Source organism: Paroedura picta, chromosome 3, assembly GCF_049243985.1.
Source record: "Paroedura picta isolate Pp20150507F chromosome 3, Ppicta_v3.0, whole genome shotgun sequence".
Classification (NCBI taxonomy): Eukaryota; Metazoa; Chordata; class Lepidosauria; order Squamata; family Gekkonidae; genus Paroedura; species Paroedura picta.
Window position 1 is genome coordinate 65,347,121 of NC_135371.1, and position 26,317 is coordinate 65,373,437.

The following is a 26,317-nucleotide window of genomic DNA, read 5'->3' on the forward strand; positions in this document are numbered from 1 at the left end:
TGTTTTTCAAACCTTTAAGAAACATGGATGCTAATGGGTGCGAAAACACTGTTTTTCCGCCCACTCCATGTTGGAATGACGAAATTGCAGCCAAATGAACCTTGATAGAAGAGTTAGAGAGGCCTCTATCCTTTAACGTTATCAAATATGAAAAAAATATTATCTAGGGCAGTGGTCCCCAACCCCCGGTCCGGGGACCGGGACCGGTCCGTAGATCATTCGGTACCGGGCCGCGGCTCCGCCTCCCGGGCTGCTGCCTCGGGGGCTGTCTTGCTACTCTGCCGCTGGCTCACCTTTGGTGCTCTCCAGCGGACGCTATGGCTGTTGCTCCCCCTCGGTGTGGCACTGCACAGCTGCAGCTGGCAGCGCCTCCTAGCAGGTGGCAGGAAGTCAGGCACACCGGCAGGAAAGCAAGCGGAGTAGGGGCTCAGGCAGCGGTGACGTCCCTCAGCAAGACTACTCCCCCCCCCCCCCCGGACCTCAGTAAAATTGTCAAGCATCGACCGGTCCCCGGTGATAAAAAGGTTGGGAACCAGTGATCTAGGGTACAAGAAAATGAGTCATATCCCAACTTTGAAGCCCATTGTACGAAACTCTTCCACTTGTTAGTATAGGACTGTCGGGTGGAAGGTCGCCTAGCTGCCTCTAGAACCTTTTTCACATTCTCGGCCCTCATGTCCCCACTCTCCACACGGTTAGGTGGAGGGATTGAGGGTTGGGGTGTAAATACTTCCCCCATGTTAATAGGTCTGGTCGGTCTGGGAGATGGATGAACCGTCCCTGAGATAGGCGAAAGAGTGGCGGGAACCAGGTTTTCTGTGTCGAGAATGGGGTTACACAGAGGCATCAGGTGTTGTCTGTCATCAGTTTCGTTACCATCCTTCCTATCAATCCGAATGGTGGGAAGGCATAAAAAAGGAATCCCTTCCAGGATCGGAGGAAGGCGTCTCCTAGTGAACTCAGGTCCCTGCCTCCCCTTGAACAAAAACGAAGACACTGTGTGTTCTGACGTGTGGCGAAAAGGTCTACTGATGGTTGACCCCATAGCTGGAATATTAGAATTAGATAACAACGGCTGAGAGACCATTCGTGAACTAGATTTATGTCCCTGCTCAGCGCGTCCGCCCACGTGTTGAGGTCTCCTGCAATGTGAATGGCTGACAGCATTGTTTGGTTATCTGTGGCCCAGTTCCATAATTTCCCTATCACCCCAGAGACCCCGGGCGGAATGATGGAGACAATGTGCTCCCCACCCAGCAAGAGAGGCATCCGTATATAGGATTAAGTCACTTTGCAATCCCAAGGGAGTCCCCCTAGAGAGATTACATGGGAGAGTCCACCAGGTAAGTGACCGCAAAACTGAACGTGAAAGTAAGAATAGTTTCCATCTAGAGACTGAATGAGGCTTGCACACTGACAAGAACCAAAGCTGGAGCAGTCGCATCTGTAGCCTAGCATAAGGCGCAACAGCAGTAGTGGATGCCATGTGTCCCCAAATAGTCTGAATTCCATGGACGGACTGAGACCTGATCTTGGAGAATGCGATGGCTAGTGCAGAAAGCTTAGAGGTCCGTGCAGCAGGCAGGTATACCATGCCCATCTCTCCATCTAGCAAAGCACCAATAAATTCCAAACAGCGTGTGGGAATGAGGTGCAATTTCTTTACGTTGATATTAAAACCTAAAGAACGTAACAATGTAATTGTAATGGTGATGGAAGTAGAGAGTTCTTCCTCCGAATGACCAACAAGAAGCCAGTCATCCAGGTACGGGTAAATTTCAATGCCTTGTTTCCTCAGGTGTGCTATAACTGTGTTGGTAACCTTTGTGAACACCCTGGGGGCAGATGCTAAACCAAATGGGAGAACTTTAAACTCATAATGATTCCCCCTGCACAAAAATGCAGAAATTTTGTGTAGGATACATTAATAGCAATGTGAAAATACGCATCCTTCAGGTCCACCTTGGCAAACCAGAGATCCTTTGATAAGAGGGGAATCAACTCCGTAAGAGACAACATACGGAAGCCCTTACTTGTATGAAAACATTAAGTGCGCGTAAGTCCAGGATAGGCCTTTTCCCTCCATCTTTCTTATCTATTAAGAAATACTTGGAGTAAAATCCTCCCAAAGAAGGTGAAGGGCCCAAAAACACCACAGCACCCTTATTCACAAGGTCAGCCACTTCTGAAAAAACATCAGGGTCATACAAATCCCAGTGTGCGGGAGGAACATTAAACCTGGGGACATTTGAAAATTCCAAATTGTAACCATTTTTTATTATGGAAAACACCCAAGAATTAGGCAATATAGAACTCCAAACAGATAATTTGGTAGATAAATCACCAACAGCCATGGACGGAACCCCTAGTCATTGCAACTGAGTCTGCTGTCCCCTGTTATCTTTGTCAGGCATATTCTGCCTATTACGCCCTCCACTCCTGGGACCTTGCTGGAATCGAGGAGATGGAGAGAAATCTCTGGGATTGGACTCAAATGTTTTAAAAGTCCGAAAAGACTGAAAGCGGTAAAAAGGACATCCCCAACGTTTAGGTTTGGATGGGGCAGATGATATTCCAATGCCTAAAGACTTCGCCTGCAACCTATACCGCCTCATCTTCTCCAGGACCTCATCCATTTTGGAGCTAAAGAGTTCTTCCCCTTCAAAGGGAAGATCTTCCAAAGCTGATCTTATCTCCTGGGAGATGGTGGAATTTTTTAACCATGAGTACCTTCTCATTACTATAGAAGTACCCATGATTCTCCCTAAACAGTCCACGGTATGTCAGGCGGACTGAACCTGCTGCTTCGCCAAATTTCTACCCTCCATAAGGGTTTCTAGTCCTATGAGAGAGATGCTAGATAAGGCTCCAATTTTCCCCATAGAACCGCTTGGTAGCGGCTCATAAGGGTTTGCAGGATAGAAACCCTAATAGCCATAGCAGATGATATATACATCTTCCGGCCAAAGGTGTCTAATCTTCTACCTTCCTTATCTAGAGGGGCAGAATGCTGATCTGCTTTGCCCTTTCCTGGAAGGACTGCTGAAAAAACAGAAGAGGCTTTCGGGTGATTAAACAGAAAAGCCAACCCCTCCTCTTGAATTTTATACAAATGGTCAATTTTCTTGGCTGAAGGAGGGGCTGAAGCTGGAGATTGCCAAATCTTTTCCAGCACTTCTGTTACACCTCTAATCAGAGGCAGTGCCACTGGACCTCCTTCAGAGGAATATAAAAATTCCATGAGGGGGTCCTCTGATTTCTCCAGGTTCATTTTATACTGGAGACTCAAAGCATTCGCCATTCTAATCTATTGTTGGGCGTAGGGCTTATTGTCATCCATAGGGGACCTTGTCACAGACTCCCCCACCCTTTCAGATGGGGAAGGTAAGACATCAATATCAGACTCGTACTCAGATGCAGAGTCAATCAGAGTTTTTTCAGGATGTGCCCTTCGATGTTGATCATCGTCCACGGGAATTCTTGATGACGACAACACAATCGGCGACGAGGACCATAGGCGCCGAGCCCGGTCGTCGTCTTCAACATGCCGCTTTGCGGACTAAACTGTTGCCGGCTATGTATTTCGTCGACGACGGGAGAGGTAAGTTCTTTCATCGGCGGTGGGACGTCCTTTCCCCATCGACGCCAAGACGCTGGCACTAGCATCGGCACCCAGAATTCCGACAACGACTCTGACGGCGACAAGTGCTGATGGCGTCTGGGTCTCACAGAAGCGTTGTCATCTGACACCAAAGAAGAGCGATGATGGGACAAAGTCGGCAGTGAGCATTGCACAATGCTCGGCGTCAAGCCAGACCTTTCCACAGTAGACGACGAGCGTCGACACCGACCAGTAGATGGCGATGTCGAACGCCGCCAAGAAACTGACCTCTGCTGCGACGATTGCTCAGTGCCCCAATGAAGCACAGGCTCATCGCCAGCTGGTGGTTCTGCTGTCGACACCGCAACTTGGCATGACGGTGAGACACTGGAAAGCCAAATCACAGTCGATGGAGTCAGTTCGCGCCCTCGAGAGCGGCCCCTTGACGCCGATCGCGTTGGCGATGGTGAGGGGGAATCTCGCCTTCTGGCCCTTTTCGACACCACCAAGGCCGATGGGGAACGACCCCGTGATGTAGCAGTCGCCCTTTTCTTCTTTTTCTTTAAGGGCTCTGAGGCAGCTCTTTGCTGTCCTTGCAGGGAAACAGCAGATGTTGGGCCCACAGACGTAGAAGGGCCAGCTGCCTCCTCAGGTCTCAGGGAGTTTTTCCCACAGGGCAGCTTTTAATCTTCTTGCCCTATCATCCCTGGTCTTTGGAGTCAGTTTTTTACATGGGGGACAATTAGTTGTTGAATGTCCCTCACCAAGGCATAGTAAACAGGAGGAATGATTATCCGACTGTGCCATTTTGGCACCACATTCCCCACACTTCTTAAAAAGCGCCATTATATTGAATTGTAATTTTTTTTTACCTCACAAAGTTATCTGAGGAAAATACCAAGAGCTAGCTGACTAGCGTCCTTCTCCTGCAGCGGCAAAAAAAGGACTGAGGGGAGAGTGCTAACTCCTCCCACATCACGTGACTTTGGGCGGGAAAGTCACTCTGTGAGGGGAGGGGTGAGCACTCTTGGGAGGCAATTTTTTGCTTTAGCTGGCTAGTTATTTCTCCGTGGCAGGCCTGCGATCTTCTCAGAACCCATGTGTGACTGTACAGAAACCACGAAGATGAACTATACAGTATAGATTGTCTTCTTCCACTTAAAATTCAAACCAATTATTACAAAAGATGCAGTATATCATGTCTTCTATCCAGCTCACAATATGTAGACAGTCCTGACAAATAAGACAGCCTGCTGTGATCCTTGATAGAACCTGGCAAGAAAAACTACAAGCTCTACAGCATAATGAAACTGCAAAACACATTAGTTTTTTCAGGGACTAGCTTACTCTATATCCAGGCTGTCAAATGCACATACATAGCTTTGAAGTGTTTTTCTTGGAACATAGCAGGAATGAAAAAAAGGCAGCAGTAGGCCAGTCCAATCTAATTGGGTGATCCTGTCCCATTTTCTACGTTTACAATAAAGTTGTATTTCATTGTACCTAGTACAATTTGGAATGAGCAAATAAAATAGCTATAGTACACTATCACCTTATTTAATAGTTACAGTATCTATAGCCTGCTCCCCCCCCCAACCACCTTGAAAAAGTGTTCTGTGGTGGCTTGTATCTTATCAATGAGGCATTTAAAGCATAGTAATGCTTGTTAGAAATTGTTATAAAGAGTCTTGGTTTATTGTCAGGCACTGAAGTCTCAATCCACATATGAATATGAGAAGCTGCCTTATACAAAGTTGTTTGTCTTTTTAGCTCAGTGGTGTATTCTGACAGGCAGTGGCTCAAGCAAAGAAAGCTATGACATATCATTCTATTTAACTAGGTAGGCAAGGGATTAAATCTGTTAACTACTACATGCAAAGCAGATGCACTATTACTCACCCACAAACTTATATTTCACCCAAATTCCAAGAAATGTCTGTTAGTTTTGGTGGGTTATTTAACATTAACACTGCCCTCAGAGTATGACCACTAGAATATTTCAGAATTCTGGGATAAAGGGGAGATCTTTGTGTCTGTTATTTACCCCAAGGAGAACAATTTCTTGACAGTGTTCTCATAGGAGAAAAAGAAATAGCTGTCACCCTAATAGTAAACACAATTGGGAACTAAAGCTGTCAACATTCAGCTGAAATTTAGATACCATTAAAAGGCTCTGAATGATGAAACCATTGCATCCTAATGAGGATTTACACATTTTGGCAGAACTTTTAATAATTCTGAGTCCACTATATTTAGTATCAAGAAAGGTTTTATGCCAAGATCCAAGACTCATGTGGTCTAATGCTCTTCTCCCAAACTGGTTAAACTAACCCTGGGAGCAGGTTGAGATGCAGTTAGTTATTCATTTGTCCCACATACAGATTAGTTATTTAGAAGTTTATTTTCTCTACCATGGCAGACAGAAAATCTAATTCTGCTTCAAAGAAACCAATCTAGGTTACTAGTCATCACCTGGGTCTATAATTTGAGTATTTTTTTCCAAATTTGGACCCTGTGACTGAAAGTTAAAAGGCCAAACCTCTTCACCATAGATGGCATGAAAAGGCTTTGGACAAATCTTCCAGAGTTCCTTTCCAGGGGCCTCTGTGATCAGATTCCCAGGAGCCCACAGGTGTTACTGAAGCGCTGCAGCATGTGATAGGAGCATCGGGTTCCCACAGACCCAGGCATGCAAAACTCTAAATCCATTAGTTAACAGGCAGCCTGCCAATTGCTCCCAGTGCATTAGCCTGAAGCTTTCACAGAAAGTGCTCTTTGCACCATGTTGACCCTAATCTTGAGTTCATGTTCAGTTAGAAATCCATGGGTTAATCTCCTTAACAGAAGCCCAAAAGGGGGGGGGGAATCAGCATAAATGAGTACTCTCCACTCCTGAATGCTCTAGGATAACGTCTCTCACAGCAGAACTACTGACATTAATAGGGACAGACTGGAGTTCTGCAAATGTGACTGCACTAGCAGCAGATAATGAGCCTGTTTGGTTTCTGCAAATGAAACTTTTCAGATCCTGTTTGTGGATGAAATCGCCTTAATATCTGATAAGAATAAACCTGTTAAATAAAAGCCTCGCCGGCAGATGGTAAAAGTTATTGGCCTGCAAAGCAGCTTTGCTCAGATTTATTGCCAACTGGTTTATCAGTCATATAAACACCATTTGAATGGAGTCATCAGTTAAGTGAGACCTATTAAATGAATGGGATGTGGTCTTGCTGTGGGAAGTTCAATGTTGTCTCTACATCAGTTATATACATCAGTGGTCCCCCAACCTTTTTATCACCAGAGACCAGTCAATGCTTGACAATTTTACTGAGGCCCCGGGGGGGGGGAGTCTTTTGCTTGGGGACGTCGCTGTCGCCGCCTGAACCCCTGCTCTGCTTGCTTTCCCGCCGGCGCCCTTGACTTTCCGCTGCCTGCTGGGGGGCGCTGCCAGCAGCAGTTGCGCAGTGCTATGCCAAGGGAGAGCCCCAGCCATGGCGGCTGCTGGAGAGCCGGCGGCAGAGTGGCAGGGCAGCAGCCGGGGAGGAGGACGAGGAGGAGCCGCGGCCCGGTACCAACTGATCCACAGACCGGTCCCGATTCCTGGACCAGGGGTTGGGGATCACTCCTTCAACTTGTATACTGAACTCATCAATACACACACACACACACACACACACACATATACACATAAGATATATATATATATATGTATGTATGTATGTATGTATGTGTGTGTGTGTGTATATATATATATATATATATATATATATATATACACACACACACACACACACACACACACACACACACACACACACACACACACACACACCTTTAAGGCTGACAATAGCTTTTGAGATAGGTCCCAATTGGTGCATATCACCATTCCCAAAGCTGTCAAATGCTGGTCTGTTTCTCAATAGAGATGTCAAAAGTCTGCCTATCCACTAAATGATTCTTTTGTTTGCTGGATATCTGTTTTTTATTTTGCCGGAGCAGAGCTGGGTCTGGAAGTTTATTAGATTAATTAGGTTTGCTCTGCAGGAAGGCTGAATAATCACTGTGGGATTTTAATCAGCAGTATGACAAGAGAGGAAGATAATTATTTGCTAGATCATTATTGCTCTCCTGTGTTACAGCACCCATTCTGGCAGAAAGGCTAATGCCATCCTTAAAAATACATTCAAGTAGAAGCCATTTTACTTTGTAGTGGCGCAGGCAAGCCTAGTTGCCAGAATAATACATGAATAAAATAATACATGAAGTCTTCTGCAATTGGGAAAGAGTGGCTTGTTTTCTATTCTTTTTAGGCCACCATAAAAGGACTAACTTAGCTATATGTGCAGAAGAAAGAGTTTGTTGTAGAACAGAAAACAGAAAACTAGGGCCATCTCAAAGACTAATCAAATTTATTTCACAGCATAAACTTCTGTGAGTCAGATCTCATTTCTTCAGTGTAGTAAATCTTTCTGAATGAGTCCATGTGCAAGGGATGAACAGATGTGGTTGTTTCACTTAATGATGAGAGAGGTCAAGGTTTCCAGCTTCTCATGGGGCTCAGTTGCCAACAGCTGGATGAGAGCTCATCAAAAGAAGAAATACCACATCACATCTGAACCTAAGAGAAATGGGTTTCCTAACTCACTGTCACTGTGAATTGTTAAATTCAGTAGGGTAATGGGTTCTATCTGCTGAAATCATACTGTATCATATTGTATTCATTGTGTTATGACTCACACAAAACTTTCCTGGACTACTCATCTTGCTCTATTTTCATGTGGTTCATTTGCTGAGATAGAGCTGCTGAGAGATTATTTAGTTGATTTTTATACCAACCTGAGCTGGATTGCTGGGAGGCCAGTATAAAAATCAATCAATTAAATAAATAAATAATCAATCTGCAATTTTATCTCAGCAACTGAACCACATGAAAACACATCAAGATAGGAGTAGAAAACGACCATTGGTTACTTATCAAGTAAGGTCCTTCTCTGAGGACAGGAAGACATCCTGGTGGGTGTTTCCCTCCTCCTTCAATCTGGAAATTCCAAGAGCTATCTAAATAACTAAACTTGTAAACTCAATATTATGAAAAATTCAATCAGAAGGAAGGGAAGAAAACAGGAAGCATTAAGCATCTAGAACTATCCTTAGGTATAGAACACCAACTGCTTAATTATCATTTCAAGTGAACTTTCCTTTTCAGAATCTGATTTTCTGAACTCTTGTGTTCTACATATGTATGGCTTGAGTGTCCTGTGGACATCCAGCTTGTGCCAAATCTTTTCCTCCTGTGTGAAAGGATGGTCAACAGACATATCTCTTGGGACAAAGGAAATTTCAGATTGGCCTTAGGTCTAAATAAATGATTTGTTCTTAAAACAACTTTATCCCTATAAATTAAACACAAATCCTTGTCTATAGAAAGAGCATTAAGCTATGAGACCCTCTTGGCCGATGTAATGGCCACTAAGAGCCTTCATGCCCGCAAAATGCAAGAATAGAATCAATGGGTTTGATGGGTCCTGAGTCAATGCTGTCAAAACAACCTTTAGTTTCCATGTTGAGAAATGATGCTGTGGTGGTGGCTCAGATAGGGACGCTTCTTTCAGAAAATGAATATGTGGATGTTTTGACAGAGAAGAAGAAGAGTTGGTTCTTATATGCCACTTTACCCAAAAGAGTCTCAAAGCGGCTTACATTCACCTTCCCTTTCCTCTCCCCACAACAAACACTGTGAGGTAGGTGAGGCTGAGAGAGCCCTGATATTGCTGTTTGGTCCGAACAGCTTTACAAGTGCTGTGGTGAGCCCAAGGTCATGTGGGGGAGTGCTGAATCAGATTAGAAGTCTGCACTCCTAACCACTACACCAAAAGGAAGTCCATCCTTCAAGTTTAGAACAGTAGATAGTGCTGTGATTTGTCTGTGCAGTGTCCCTGAAGGATGACTGGTTCTGATGCATTCTTGCAGAAATTCCAGGATGCTTTTTATCTTAGGGGCCATACAGTCGATCGTTTTCCTCCTGCACCAATGAACGGAGGCCTTCCATATTCTGTGAGAGGATGACCTTCATGATGCCAATATAGTCTTCGCTACCTCCGAACTGTACGCTTTGTGCTTCAGAGCCAGCTTTTCAGTCTCCATATGGTCAAACTCCACCATTCTGGATGAGGATGCCAGAGAGGGCCCTGCTGCAGAAGATCTGGAATCACTGGCAGTGACCGTTGAGGAAGATCTGACATATGAAGAATGGCTGAAACCCACGGGTGCCTTGGCCACCAAGGTGCCACAAGGATGACTTCTGTTCTTAGTAACTTGATTCTCCTTAGTAATCTGGGCAGGACCAGTACTGGTGGGGAATGCATACATCAGGGTGGGTGGAGCTATCAGTACATCCACCAGTTCTGTGGTAACCTCGTGTAAAACCTTGGAAGTTGATGGTTAGATGGGGATGCAAATAAGTCCACAACTGGTTTGCCAAACTGAGTCATGATTAGGTGGAAGACTTCTTGATTGAGTGACCATTTTGATTCCTGGATAGTTTGATGGTTCAGCCAGTCCACATAGGTACTGAGAACCCCTCTGATGTGTTCTGCAGACAGTGAAGCTAGATGTTTCTCCACCCACATAAGAAGTCTCTTGGTTTCAATCTTAAGTCTGCTGGACCTGGAGCCACCTTGATGGATAATATAAGCTTTTGTGGCTATATTGTCCGTATGAATTGTTACATAAGGGTCTATTATCTTATCCTTGAATGCCTTCATGGCCAGAAATGCCGCTCTCAGTTCTAGGACATTTATGGGCATTTGCTGTTCTACTGGGAACCAGGGGCCCTGGGCTAAATGTGATTCCAGGTGAGCACCCCAGCCCAGAAGACTGGGTGTTAATATCTGTACCAAGTGCTGAATAGGGAAGGGCTTGCCCTGAGAAAGGTTGACTTTGGACATCCACCATCAGAGGCTGATCTTGACTGAAGGTGGTAAAGTAACAGGGATGTTTAATTTTCTGGAGATCTTTTCTTGAAATGGACGGAGCGCAATCTCGAGGAGGTCGAGAGTGGAAGTGACCTCACTATATTGTTTCTGCATTTGATACCAAAAGGCCCAGAAGACTGGAGAGCTGCATAAGAAAGGAACATTTAGCCTTGGTCGCTGCTGAAGCTTGGAGAATAGTTTTAAAAATTTTACTCTGAGGGAGAAAAAAATAGAGTCAAGTGATGTCTATTATCACCCCCAAGTGTTCCAGCCTTTCAGTGGGTGTCAAAGAGCTTTTCTGCCTATTCACCATGAAGTCAAATTGCTCTAGGGTTTGGATGGCCCTCTGTGTGGAAATTAATGATTGCTCTAGGGAAGGGGCCCACAGGAGCAGGTCAAGTAGGGATGAATATGAATCCCCTCCTGACAAAGGAGGACCACGATGTTCACCAAATCCTTCAAAAAAAACCCGTGGGGCCATTAACAGGCCAAAGGATAGGGCCCTGTATTGGTAATGTAGATCCCAAAAGAAAAAATGCAAAAAACACCTGTGACTAGGAAAAATTGGAATGTGAAGGTAGGCCTCCTGGAGGTCTAGGGATGTGAAGAACTCGCTGAGCTGGAGGGCCTCCACAATGGATCTCAGGGTTTCCATTGAAACATTTAAAAGAATGTACTTGTTTATGAAGAGATCCAGAATGGCCCTCCAGTCTCCGTTCCTCTTGGACACCATAAAGAAAAGGGAATAAATCCCCATGCCCCTCTCCTGTTGGGGAACCGGTTCTATGGCATTTATGTCTAGCAGATGCTTTATTGTGTCTAGTGTAATTTGCCTCTTGGATGCATCACTGGGCACTGGTGAACTGTAAATCAATTGGGCAGGAGCTTGCCCAACTGAGGCAAGAAACACACTGCAAGAGCCAAAGAAAGGGCCAAATTGTTGCCCCTGGAATCTTCAAAGTAAAAGCTTGGTTTAAGAACATGTATGTCTCTGTCAAGCAAAAATATTTATGACTAGCCAAAAAGTCCACTGCAAGCCTTGGGATGCTTTTTGATGTTACTATATCAACATGTAGACTTCAGCTCTGCAGAAATTTCTGAAAGTTCTGTGGTTGCTTAAGACAAACACTTCTTGTTTACTTGTAGCCTCCTCCATCTGAAGAGCACTTTAGTGAGTAAACCTTCCAGTTTTTTAAAACACAGCTTGGGAACCACTTAACTGCTCAAAAACAGATTCTTGCACGCTACAAGCAGCTATCAGTAGCTATCACTTTCTCTTGACCTTCATGCCGTAAAGCAACACCCATCAGGCTTTCTACGAATGTCCTATGCAAACAATGTGACTAGCAAAGCAATAGTCTGAATACAGAAGCATCTCATGCACAAAAATGGTTTATTGAAGTTTCATCAAGTTTTGAGTTCTACTTTAAAATACAACACAGTAAGTGCAAATGAGATCTTCCTTATGGCCAGCCAGAGTCAGAGGCATGGCAATCAAGGCATTCGGACTTATAGGGCACTCACTAGCACACCTAGGTAGCTTTAAACAGGTATAATATCATAGGACAAGACCGCTATCTATTATGTTGGTTTATCCTTTTTCAACCTTTTGACCATGGTAACCCATGAAATATTCTTCAGGCTTCAAGTAACCCCAGCAGTGATGCCAGCTGGCCATGCCTCCCTGCCACACCCTCGGAAATCAAGTTTTCAGTGTACATGGCATCACACATAAAATAAATTGCTTGTTAAATAAGAAGTTAATTTCATTTTTGTGTGTGCACTGTCTTGCCTGAGAAAAACTGTGAAGCAGTCATCTCAGTTGTCAAAGCCCATCATGCAAAGCAGCAATTCTCCTCAGGGGAAATGATCTGTGTGATTTGGAGCTCACTTGTAATTTTGAGAGATCTCAAGACACCACCAGGAGGCTGGCAATCCTAGCAAGACCTGAGAATATCTTTTCTCAGGGTTGGAAATGGTTGCCAAGGCAAGGGGAAACCTGGGAAGAAAAGAATACCTATGCAGACTCTGCACAGTCCTTACACTGGATCCAGATATAGCAGCTCTCAGCTAGGGATAACAGCCTCCAGGCGCGACCTGGGGATCCCCTGGAATCATAGCTCATCTCCAGGCTACAGAGATCAGTTCTCCTGGAGAAAATGGCTACTTTGGAGGGAAGACTGTGTTATTGGACACATTCCTCTCCTGCTTGGATATCTTCCTCCAATCATTTTCTGCTAGTGGGGCTCTGGGAAGAAATTCTGAAAGGGGGGAAATGGGAGGAGGTAATGGTAGGAGTGCAGCAGATCCAGCTTTTCCCTTGTGTGTGAATTCAACAAGGCCACAGCACACCCAGACAGATAAGCAGAAAGCCACACTGTCCCCCTGACTCATTCCCGAGTTAGTGTGGAACACAACAAATCCCCCTCCCAACTGGAGTAACCTCTCAGGGGCTCTGGAGTAATCTTGAGATTACTAGTAGCCCTGGTGGAGAATGACTGATTTGTTTTGAGCAACAGCAGTTCATGCTCTTCACTAACACAATGCCAGTGCAATGAATCAAATGTGGAATACAACACTTGCTCTTCAGTGTTGAGAAACTAATGCTGCTTCATTTAAAAAGGGAAAAGAGAAGTGTTTGTGCCACCAAATGCTTCCTAATTCTTTACATCTCTGGGAAACTATTCTGTACCTCATTCCTCATGCACCAACCACCTCTACCATAGTTGGTTTAATTGCATACCTCGTATTACTGTCCAGGACAACTATAAAAATCCACCCATATGAGCAGGCAAATGGCAGCACTTCTCCTGGACACTACAATGCTTTCTCTCAGGTCAGAAAAGGTCACAGCTTCAGGTCTGTTGCTTTTTCTTTTAGACACTACCCATTTAAGGCTAGAACTGTCAGCACATATACCATCTCAGTAACTCCTTGACTCTGGGCTGTATGCTTTGGAAACTTCATTTGGTATAAAACATAGGGCTTGCCTCCTGGCAGGGACATCAGATCAAACACATTTTGCCAATTTTTGCAAACCTTAAAACTGTTTTGATGGCTGTCTGCACTCTCCATTAAATTCACACAGTGCTAAGTTCTTACCTTCAAAGCCATTTATGGCCTGGAACTCACATATCTGATTTCATCTCTTATATATTTTAAAATTTACTGTTTGTATTTTTGTGAGTTTCAAAATCTTAAAAGACGATGCAGTAAAAGTGCTACACTCAATATGCCAGCAAATTTGGAAAACTCAACAATGGCCACAGGATTGGAAAAGGCCAGTTTATATTCCAATCCCAAAGAAGGGCAATGCCAAAGAATGTTCAAACTACCGCCCCATTGCACTCATTTCTCATGCTAGCAAACTTATATTCAAAATCCTACAAGCTAGGCTCCAGCAATATGTGGACCGAGAACTTCCAGAAGTACAGGCAGGATTTCAAAGAGGCAGAGGAACTAGAGATCAAATTGCCAACATATGATGGATCATGGAGAAAGCTAGGGAGTTCCAGAAGAACATCTACTTCTGCTTCATTGACTATGCTAAAGCCTTTGATTGTGTGGAGCACAACAAACTGTGGCAAGTTCTTAAAGAGATGGGAATACCAGAGCATCTTATTTGTCTCTTGAGAAACCTATATGCAGGTCAAGAAGCAACAGTGAGAACCGTTCATGGAATCACTGATTGGTTCAAAATTGAGAAAGGAGTTCGGCAAGGCTGTATACTGTCGCCTTGCCTATTTAACTTGTATTCGGAGCACATCATGAGAAAGGCAGGTTAGATGAGTCACAAATTGGGATCAACATTGCAGGGAGAAATATCAACAACCTCAGATATGCAGATGATACCACTCTAATGGCAGAAAGGGAAGAGGAACTAAAGAGCCTGTTGATGCGGGTGAAGGAGGAGAGTGCAAAAGTTGGCTTGAAACTCAACATCAAGAAAACGAAGATCATGGCATCCGGCCCTCTCAATTCCTGGCAAATAGATGGGGAAGAAATGGAGATAGTGACAGATTTTATTTTCCTGGGCTCCAAGATCACTGCAGATGGGGACTGCAGCAAAGAAATTAAAAGACGCTTGCTCCTGGGGAGGAAAGCTATGGCAAATCTAGTCAGCGTCCTAAAAAGCAGAGACATCACCATGCCAACAAAAGTGCGTTTAGTCAAGGCTATGGTATTCCCAGTTGCAATGTATGGCTGGACCATAAGGAAGACCGAGCATCAAAGAATTGAGGCTTTTGAACTCTGGTGTTGGAGAAGACTATCACCATGCCAACAAAAGTGCGTTTAGTCAAGGCTATGGTATTCCCAATTCCAATGTATCGCTGTGAAAGTTGGACCATAAGGAAGACCGAGCATCAAAGAATTGAGGCTTTTGAACTCTGGTGTTGGAGAAGATTCTTGCGAGTCCCTTGGACTGCAAGGCGAACAAACTGGTCAGTCTTAGAGGAGATCAGCCCTGACTGCTCCTTAGAAGGCCAGATCCTGAAGATGAAACTCAAATACTTTGGCTACCTCATGAGAAGGAAGGACTCCCTGGAGAAGAGCCTAATGCTGGGAGTGATTGAGGGCAAAAGAAGAAGGGGACGGAAGAGAATGAGGTGGCTGGATGGAGTCACTGAAGCAGTGGGTGTGAACTTAAATGGACTCCGGGGAATGGTAGAGGACAGGAAGGCCTGGAGGATCATTGTCCATGGGGTTGCGATGGGTCAGACATGACTTTGCACCTAACAACAACAAATGTTTGTGAGTTTACTGTTTGTCATTTCTGCATACTGCTAGCCATAGTAAGACTATGCAGAAGAGGATGTAGTCCATGTAATACAAAGTATGCTATTGTACCCTTTTTATGTTCAAAGGCATCTAGAAATACACCTGCACCATTATGGTCCAGGGAAAAAAGTACAGACACTGTGACAAGATGAAAAGGGAGAAAATACAGGCATGGCCAAGGAAAACAGCAGCTTTGAGATCACAGGGCTTAATATCCTCACCTGGATAACTTCTCCATTGGAAGCTATTAGGTCTGTTGGGATGGTGATTCTGAAGGAACGACCCACCACAGCAGAGCTGTCTGGAATCCCCACCACTGCTGGCACACTCTCTCGGAGATCTGAAAGCACTGAATGCATGGAGGCCTCCAGTTGATTCTCCCAGTCCCGTACAACTTCTGAGGCCTCACTGGGCCAGTAGCACTTAACAGAGGTAGTCACCATCAGCACCAGTAAAGTCCTCCCCAGCACTGGGGACAGCTGTAGAAACCCAAGAGTCATTCTCTTCACACACACCATGTACAATAGCCAGAAAGGGGAATCCAGAAGCCAGCCAGAGCTGTGCATCCACCAGTTCCTCACACCAGATTCATTGTTGCCAGGCTTAAGATCTGTAAGGAGAAAAGAGAAGCATATGAGTATAAATGTCATTGTGACCCTTTTAAATTGTATCTAGGTTTGCTACTTGGCTAAGACACGAAAACCTTTGGCTGGTGAAGTCTTAAAATCTGTGGAGACCTATTTAAATGCCACAGAAATGCCAGAGACTATTCCCTTAGTCAAAACAGCTCCTAGGCAATTCTAAACATGCAAGAGCAAATCTCTACCACCAAAATAACATCCCTTTTTACAAGACAACCCACTTATACTCTCTTCTTTTTTCCTCCAAGTAATGATGGCTTGGGCCCCAGCATCTTGTACTGGGTGCACTTCCATGGGCTGAACAATTTTTGTCCATAAAGCAGCCGAAGCAGCCGAATCGCACAAGCCTAGTTCTCACAGTGTGAGCCAGGGATTTTGTCTGTTGCCATCTTGGCCATAATTAAGCCACAGGGTGAAGTATGTCTTCTTTCCTTGAGTTTTCTGTCAATTTAAAAATCGATAGGGTTCTGACCACAGAAACCTTATCGATATCTGCTGTTTCCAATGCTGTTATAGCTCCAATTCAATGCGGAATTAATATTAAGAAATGGGAACTGAGATGGCTAGACTGAGTTTGGAGGAAGACTCACGAAGAAGAATCGAGAGCATCTTATAGACTGCAGTTAAGAGCCTATGAGATGGCGGTGAAGTCAGTGAAACACAACTTTTACTTGACTAGCATCGCGTCTGCGCACTCACGCCCAGCACAATTATTTAGGATAGTCAGATCTCTCACCGCCCTTGATGAAGGGTGCCAAAATAATAGCAAATTGAACATTAGCTGTGAGGCATTTGCGAGTCACTTTGCAGACAAAATCTCGAGGCTTCGCCGTGACCTTCCTTCAACTTTAGACACAGAAAGTGAGCTAGAGGCCTCTTGGCCATCTTTGGAGATAACAATGAGTCACTTCAGATGACTCTTACAAACTGAAGTGGACAGGATGCTAACTGCAATGAGACCAACCGCTTGCCCACGAGACCCATGCCCATCATGGCTCCTAAAAACAACACACAGATGAATAGGAGCCCCCCTCCGGGAAATAACCTCTCCCTCTCAACAGGAGAATTCCCGGAGGGATTAAAAGAGGCAGTGGTAAGCCTGTTACTCAAGAAACCATCTCTGGCCATGCAGGAGCCTGACAACTATCGCCCCGTTTCGCACTTAGCGTTTCTGGGGAAGTTGGTTGAAAGGGCTTCTACAGACCAAATATCAGCATTCCTGGAGGAAACTTCAGTCCTTGACCTATTTCAGTCTGGCTTCCAGCCTGGACATGGGCTGAAGACAGCACTAGTCGCCCTGATGGACGACCTCCGACACCAGCTAGACCGGTCGGCGCTGCTCATACTATTAGACCTATCAGCGGCGTTTGACACAGTAGATCATTAGCTCCTAGCTCACCACTTAGCCAACACCGGAATATGAGGAACAGTCCTCAAATGGCTGAATTCCATCCTCCGGGGCCACGGACAGAGGGTAGTCATAGGAGAGAATCTAACCAACACCAGCTCACATGTGGAGTCCCACAAGGAGTAGTCCTCTCTCCTATCTTAACATCTTTATGCGCCCTCTGGCTCAGCTGGTGCGGAGGTTTGGGCTGGGTTGCCACCAATATGCAGATGACACCCAACTCTTCCTCCTGATGGATGACTGCCCTGACCCCCCCCCCCCGAATCCTTAGCCAAATGTCTGGAAGCAGTGACAAAATGGATCAAGCAGAGTCACCTGAAGCTCAACCCTACAAAGAAGGAGGTCCTATGGTTGGGTAGGAAGGGACCATGGGAGGAAGCACGTCTGCCCAACCTGGACAGTGTGCAGCTCTCACCAACACACTCTGCCAGGAACCTGGGCGTGATCCTGGATGCTTCCCTTTCAATGGAGGCTCAGATCACAAAGGTAGTGCTGCTGCTATTCTACCACCTCCACCAAGCCAAGCTACTAGTGCCCTACCTGGACCCAGAGCACCTAGCCACCTCCAACTGGCTGCGGATCCCTTCCTCTGTAGTGCTGAAGTTTTTTAAAAGAAAAATTCAACATCAAGTTAGCAGCTACACACAGCAGCAAGGTGCCTTTCCCTTACAATCACTTCTTTAATGAAATCTTACTGTATTCATTTCACACATACGGTTTCTGGTACATCTATCACTAGCAATAGGGAAATGTGGCCCATGGGAACAACCTAGAAAGAAAAATAAGCATGATTGCTGAAAGCCATGTGCCCCAGAAAGGGAAAGAGAAGTTATTCAATTCTTGCTATTTATTGTGAATATCCACTGCCAACCCTAAATCACCATATATATCTTGTAGCATTTGGCACAAAATGGTCTAGCAGCAAGACCAACTTAAACTGATGGATGAGACTACACCAGGGATTTTGGCTCAGATGTTTACTAGGTGTATGACACATTCCAAGCGGCCACCTACACTCCAGCTACTCATTTCTTCGTTATGCTGAAATGTAACAAATAATTTTTTGTAATACCATCAGGTACAATGTAATACATGGAACATTAAAGTGCTCAAGTCAATTAGTGCACAACTTGAGTCATTAGGAAATCTCCTTTAGAAGCCCTGATCACCAACATCTATCATGTTTGGAGAAACTAGACCTGTGCCTTGCCATTTAGTATCTTTTATATTGTTACCAAACTTTAATTAGATCATTTCAATATTGTCTAAAGATACTAACTTCAAACATTATCCACATACAATACAGAAATTCAATTCAATCTGTCATTCACCCCAAAGTACCAAACGTAAGAAGCGTTTTGCAAGCTCTGAAGGTTCTTAAAGAAATTCTGTATGATCTAAACACTGTATTCAGGAAGATTCAGGTGTACAAAGTTTGCATGCTCACAAAAGCTTATACCTTGAATAAATTTTAGTTGGTCTTAAAAGATGTCACTGAACTCAAAATGTATTCATGGTAAAAGTGTTGTATTTGCTACTGTGCCAATATATAAAGAACTAAGCTCTATATATCTGTAAAAGTATCTGTTTGGAAAGATCTAATGGTCCTTTGGGCAGAAAATAATCAAATTTGTGCCAGTCAGAGATGGTGATATTCCAGAAAAGTTTGTGGGTTTCACTTTGCTGCTGCAAAAAGATTCAGCTCTTGGTTTTTCAAGACCACACTACTGTATCTTTCAGCCTCTCTGAGAATGTCCCTGAGGTCAAGGACAAGTAGACAATATCCTGGAGGGAACTTCGAATCACCTCACTACTGGTCTTAACCAGCCATGAGGGACATGGGTCAAGAGAACAAGTGGCTGGCCAGACAGCTGTCAGGGTCCTGTCTACCCCTGTCAGGAGAGCAAAGTAGTCCAAAACAGGACTTTGAGATGGTTGAGGGGTCTCTAGTTCACATTCTACATCAAACCTCTGGAGAGGGGTGGCATACAAGTCAAAATATAAACAAACAAACAGATCTGGTGGCCCTGGCAGAGCAGCAAGAATTTATACAGAAAATAGCTCACAGAAGCCACACAGCTAATATCCAGTTTATTTTTGAACAATCCTATGGATGTCAGTGATCTAATTATTATTTTAAATAATTGTGCTGGGCATGGGCTCAGGGAGGCAATGCTGGCCACATACAATTCCTTCTTAGTGGCTTTCACTGCCATCTTGAAGAAGAAGAAGAAGAAGAAGCATTCATAAGTGTCTTTTAAGATGTTCTTGATGCTTCGTCACAGGTTTTCTGCCTGACCCACTCTGTTCTTAGAATAACAAATTTGTCTGGTGTTTTCTCTGAGCTTTTTATGCGCTGTAGAACTATGGTTTCATGAATGGAATAGGCAATAATAATTTGTTTTAAGCTGTTTAGATTTTTTAGTATATTTATTGTATATGGTTTTATTATACATATATATTATTTTGTATGTCCATTACAATGTACTCTGCCATGAGTCTAAAAAGAAGGGACAGATAATAAATAAATAAAAAATTACCAAAGCTCATTCAAGCATTAAGTGAAGCAACAGAAACTGGAGATACTACATTTCTGATAAAAGGTAAAAATAAAAGAACTAAAATAAAAACCTACTCAGGAGGCTTCAAGTGAACTCACTGAACAGACCTGAACAGCCGAAGATCATAAACCCCTTCCCCAAGACAAGTGCACATACAAAAAGTGTACTGGGGTTCAGAATACTCATTAAACCACCATTTATCAAATTGGGAACAGACACAATTTTACCCTTATAGTGGCGTGATTGAGGGTTCTCCTACATTCTGTTCATAATCCCAATACCCTTGCTGAACGGAGGATGAACTTTGATATTACCAAACAATAATTACCAAAAGGAGCAGTAGCTTGGAAAACAACATGCTGGACAGAAGCAGAACACATGAATTTAGAAGCTAAATAAAGACACAGAGACTGAGTTGCAAATGAGGAAGCATACCCACTAATATTTACAGTGGGCTGCAGAAGTTTAAAAGGGGATTAATGCAATGACTGAATAACTGAGCTAGCTAAGCATGGGCATTTTTTTGAAGGCTATTTTTTGAAATATATATTTTTGAAGAATGAGGTTTGTTCTCAGATAAGAATTTAATATAAGTTAAACATTTAAGCAATAACCTTTGCACACAGGAAAAGGAACTTCAGCAGATGATGCTACTACTCCATTGTACAATGGTGAAAGCACAGTACTTTATAAATTCTTGACTGGGGTTACAGCCCCTCAGGCTTGATACAATGAGTTACCAAAGTGAACGACCATCTCCCTATTCTATCAGCAGCTGTTCTACCATCCCCTAATACAACATTCAGAACAACTTAAAAAAATTCTGGACATGTCCTATGCTGGTTCATTCTGAGGTTGAATATATTCTATATATGTTGAGCAGGTTCGTGCGTATTTTCTCTGAAGGAGCTTGCATCAATTTGACAGAATTATTAATACTTTCCTAATGCACGTGCTAACACGGGGTTTAAAGGTAAAGGTATCCCCTGTGCAAGCACCAGGTCATGTGTGACCCTTGGGGTGACGCCCTCTAGCGTTTTCATGGCAGACTCAATACGGGGTGGTTTGCCAGTGCCTTCCCCAGTCATTACCGTTTACCCCCCAGCAAGCTGGGTACTCATTTTACCAACCTCAGAAGGATGGAAGGCTGAGTCAACCTTGAGCCAACTGCTGGGATTGAACTCCCAGCCTCATGGTCAGAGCTTCAGATAGCATGTCGCTGCCTTACCACTCTGCGCCACAAGAGACTCTTGTAAACACGGGGTTTAGTGGAACTCTTTCTCCTTATCCTTAATATAGCATGGAAGAAAGACAAAAATGAATCTTTAAAGCAGATATTTATTCTACTAACTCTAATCATTAATATATTGATTTGCAATTAATTCAGACTGCAACAAACTGAAGCCTACTTTTCTATGTAAAATATGGAACCATTGAGGAAAATATTTGTTTCTTGAGGTCCAGCATTATATGTATGACCCAACAGTTCACAGACTATATTTTACTACAGCAAGTTATAAATATTATTTTGGATCAAACAATCAGGACATTTACTTTCCATCTCCTGAAACACCCCTGCTTTTGCCAGTAATTACCATCCTTGCTTCTGGAAAGTTCTGAGCACTGCCAGTCTGTAAGTTGACTGTATACTAATGACCATCTTTGTAAATAGCTAGGCCCAGTGCCAATTACAAAAGCAATAAAACCAAGCTACCTACAGATAAGGTAAGGATATCTACATTCTTGTGGGTGAGGACTCATCAGGAAAGGAGGAAAATATGACTTTCTGAAGGATACAAAAGAAAGGCAGCTGAAAAATAAATAAATATCTCCCAGGAACATAGAACATTTTACTTATTTATTTAGAAGGAGAAGAAGAGTTGGTTCTTACATGCCGCTTTTCTCTTTTTTGTAGGCTTTCCCCCTACAAAATGGGATAACCTGCCGTCAACCCCCCTCAAAAGTTTTAAGATTTCTGGAAATTTTACATTTGTCAGGAGCACTGTTTTTTAATATGATTCCAGGAGGTTCTCAATACAATTTTAAAAGAATTACACCAGAAACAATACTAATATCTAACAGGGCAGGCATTCTCCCATACTTCAATACTACCTACACAACATATCACCACAGGGCCTTCTCAAGTTAAATCCCAGGTCTTCTGGAAGAGGTCTCCAATCTAGCCTAGAAGGCCCTCAGAGATGCAGTTATCCCTCAGCTTCTGGCAAAGGGCATTCCATAAGAGCCAGACAGTAGCAGAAAATAAATGTACCCTTTGAGTTCCAGAAAAAAACTTTGGTTGCTGGTTCCCTATGGAAGGCCTCTTATATGGATCTCAGATCCTGGGTTGCAAAGTATAGGTTGAGATGATCCTCCCAGTGCTAAGGCTCCAAGTCATATAGGGTTTTAAAGTTCAAAGCACTTTGCATTGTGCCTAAAAACAAACTGAAAGACGAAGTGGATGCCATAATATGATTACAGCAGTGTATTCCAGAAAGAATCCCAACAAGTGCATTTTGTATCAACTGTTGTCTTCAAACCATCGTCAAAGGAACCAATTTGTTAAGCAAGTTAACAGAAAAAAGGTAAGTTATCTGCCAACCCCCCTCACCATTCCCAAGAATCATAACTTCCTCTCCACAAGAACAACCATTGGACTTACCAAATAGGGTCCTTCTCCCCTGGAGTACGGCTGACACCTGCAAGGATGGGTTTTCCCTTCGGCTTCTCAGGGAGGCAGGGGTTAATTAAAACATCCTCCCTCACTTCCTGTCCTGTGTGCACCATCTCATTCCCTAGTCTGAACACTCCGAAAGCCATAGAGTAGAATAACTGAAACTAGAACTTAATTTGTAAACTTTTTTGTTATAGAAAGAGCAGAAAAGAAAAGGAAATCTGCTGCATTTCACTAGCCTTACCTGTGTCTTGCTACCTGAATAGTGTTTCATGTTCCGGAATTAGATCAGGAGAGCCAGATGTCTTCCGTAGTCCAGGAGAGAAGGACCTTCTTTGGTAAATCCAGTGGTTGTTCTCCCCCTGGATCGGAGGACATATGCAAGGATGGGACCTTCTACAGCAGTGGTCCCCAACCTTTTTATCACCGGGGACCGGTCAATGCTTGACAATTTTACTGAGGCCCGGGGTGGGGGTAGTCTTTTGCAGAATGACATTGCCGCTGCCTGAGCCCCTGCTCCTTTTGCTTTCCTGCTGGCGACCCTGACTTCCCGCTGCCCGCTGGGGGGCACTGCCAGCAGCTGCTCAGTGCCATGCCAAGGGGGAGCCCCAGCCATGGCAACTGCTGGAAAGTACTAAAGGTGAGCTGGCGGCAGAGTGGCAGAGTAGCCCCCGAGGCAGCAGCCAGGGAGGAGGACGAAGAGGAGCCGCGGCCCGGTACTGACTGATCCACGAACTGGTACCGGTCCCCGGACTGGGGGTTGGAGACCACTTTTCTAGAGCATAATATACCTGGGTGGGTACTTTAGATTGGTTCCAGAACACATTGCCAGACTTCCCTGCCAAGGGCAGCGTTAGCTAAACCAGTTTTCCCTAACTCCCGGGCCGCGTACTGGTACCAGGCCGTGGAGCCCTCGGTACTGGGCCACAGGGTGGGGGGAGGCGCAGGTGCTGGCGCTCCAGTGGGCACGACCCCTCCCCCCTGTGGCTCGGCGCTCGCTGCACCGGGAGCAATTGGCCACCAAAGCGGCTGATCAGTCCCGAGACCCAGCGCAGCGAACACCGCGCCACAGAGAGGGGGAGGCATGGGCGCCGGCGGGCGCAAACACGCAGGTGCGGAGCTGCTGTGCTTGTGCGTTTGCACCCGCCAGCGCCAGCGCCTCCCTCTCCCCCCCTGGTTCCCGGGCCTCCCTCTCCCCCCCCTCCCCGGTGCCCAGCCCGAAAAAGGTTGGGGACCACTGAGCTAAACTGTATTGATCAATCTTGTAGTGCATGGTAAACGTGGCAATAGAACTGATGCTCTTTTTACAAAAGCTGCATTAGTAGATGCACTGCGAATGGGATGTGCAGTGATCCCTGTAGGTATTGACAAAATAAGCCATTTGTATGTCTCAGCCATGTAGGTTCTCAGATTTCTAGCGATCACTGCCATGGACATCTTCTGTCTGATATTCAGAGAAGTTGCTGAAAGGAAAAAACTGTCAGACCTTCTTATGCTTTCTGTGCAAATTATATAAGCTTTAAGAGTTCTCAGAACCTCTAATTGTGCCATTCTCATTCTGTAGGATGTTTTGGATCTAAGACTAATGGAAGAATGATTTCTGCTGCCTGATGGCCAGATCTGGGCGCAGCACCACCTTATCCTTGTGAAAGACACATAAGTCTGATCCTTTGGATAAGACTTCCAGTTCTGACATGCATTTTTCTGATGCGATGACTATGAGAAACATCACTTTTATACCCAAGTGTTTTAACGAAGTCTTTGCGCCAAGCTCAAATGGAGCCTTTGTCATAGCTTGCAAGACCACATTCACTTTCCATGTTGGGGAACTATGTATCTGTGGCAGGGCTTCATGGTTTCCCCCTTTGAGAAACCGACTTATGTGCGGAGGTGAGTGAATTGAAAGCCTGTAGACAAACAGTCACAATTGCCGTTATTTCTCTCCTTAAGGTGCCTGGTTTTAACCCTGAATCACCATGTTTTGTAGGAAGTTCAGAATTACTGTTACTGAAAGCTTTAGGTCAATTTACTTTCTTTCTTCTTCCTCATCTCAAAAAGGCCATCCAGGTGACACTGTAAAATCTAATATTTTAATCTCTCCTGGAAGCTAGGATTGTGCCTACAACCTCCTGTGAGTACCGGGCATTGGTTAGATGTCTCCATTTAATTTCCAGACAGTCATTCTCATCCACTCTGGATCTGGATATGACAAGGGACCCTGGGGTAATAGGCCTGGCATCTGTGGAAGCTTGAATGGTGGTTCCGCTGCCAGTTATAGAGAGCCAGTTTGGTGTAGTGGTTAGGAGTGCGGACTTCTAATCTGGCAAGCCAGGTTTGATTCTGCGTTCCCCACATGCAACCAGCTGGGTGACCTTGGGCTCGCCACAGCACTGATAAAGCTGTTCTGACCGAGCAGTGATATCAGGGCTCCCTCGGGAAGGGAAAAGCGGCATATAAGAACCAACTCTTCTATTTCTTCTTCTTCTAGTAGAGAACGAGGGTCTCCTGGGTCAGTATGACGCCACCAGGATGTCTACTGCTTTCTGTTTTATGATTCTGCATAGGAACACGGGCATTATAGGGATTGGCAGGAATGCAAAAGGCAGCCTTTCTGGCCAATCCAATGTCAGGGCATCTATGCTTTTTGCTTTATATCAGCGGTTCTCAACTGCCACCACCCCACGACCCCTAGAGCAGGTGTGGGGCGGTGGTGTGTGCAGTCACACGGCACGCGTGCGTGTGCGCAGATGCCATCGCTCTTGCTTGCAGGGGGCGTGGAGCGGTGTCAGAGGTGGCCAGAGTGGTGTGGTGATGGCCTCCTCCGCTCCGCCTCAGAGCTTACTGAGGCAGCGCCAAGAAGGCCAACGTCACAGGAGAGGTGGCGTCAGTGGATGGAGCAGCAGCAACAGGAGCAGCATGTCACTGGCCTCCTCTGCATCACCTCGGTGAGCTCTGGGTGACCATGGTGCTGCCGCAACCCCCGGGAAAGGCCAAATGACCCCTTGGGGGGGTTGCGATCCCCGGGTTGAGAACAGCTGCTTTATATGATGGAATCCAGACATAAATCTGGGAACCTGATTGTTCTCTGCCAATGCTAGTAGCTCCATGATTATGGTTACAAACCTCTGTACTATTAACCTGAGTGCCTCTGTGACCACTCTCCTTCTTGCAGGTCCTGCAGCTTAGCCAGTCCACCTGTGTATTTAAGGATTCACTTGATGTCTTCAGCCTGAATAGACAGGAGATTCTTTTCCAGCCACTCTAGAATCCTGGTTACCTCCTTCAATAGGCTCTGGATTGGGAACCCCAGTTTGTTGAGGTAGGCTCTGGCCAGTGTTGTCTATCCATATCAGCAGGTGTCTGTGTATGACCCACTGCTTGAAGTGTTGTACTGCCAGCAAGATGGCTCTCATTTCAAGCATGTTGACTGGTCGGATTGCCTCTTCCTTCGTCCAGGTGCCCTAGATGGTCATTCAGTCCAAGACAGCCCCTTCCATCAACCTTTCAGACTCACATCTGTGAAGATTTGAAACTGTTGGGACACTGAGCAAAAACTCTCCTGGGTGAGATTGTTTCTTTTGCACCATTTCCACTGAAGGTTGAACTTGAGTGACCTGTCTTGTCCTACTGCTATGAGGAAATGAAGCAGCCTGAGAAATATTTGTATCCCCCTTGCATT

At 44.8% G+C, this 26,317-nt stretch overlaps 1 protein-coding gene and 1 long non-coding RNA gene across 4 annotated transcripts in view; one reads left to right on the forward strand and one right to left on the reverse strand.

Moving 5' to 3' along the window:
• DAG1 (dystroglycan 1) overlaps window positions 1-26,317 on the reverse strand; it is a 128,500-nt gene that overhangs the window by 24,535 nt on the left and 77,648 nt on the right. For all 3 annotated transcript variants that reach the window (XM_077326099.1, XM_077326100.1, XM_077326102.1), the window contains one exon: window positions 15,576-15,964. In XM_077326099.1, the coding sequence (XP_077182214.1) occupies window positions 15,576-15,920 (345 nt within the window). In that variant the 5' untranslated portion in view covers window positions 15,921-15,964. The remainder of the gene's footprint in view (window positions 1-15,575; window positions 15,965-26,317) is intronic.
• Window positions 882-25,331, forward strand: LOC143832169 (uncharacterized). The gene is made up of 3 exons (XR_013229117.1): window positions 882-1,343; window positions 21,880-22,549; window positions 24,203-25,331. It is a non-coding gene; the product is annotated as an uncharacterized LOC143832169 (long non-coding RNA).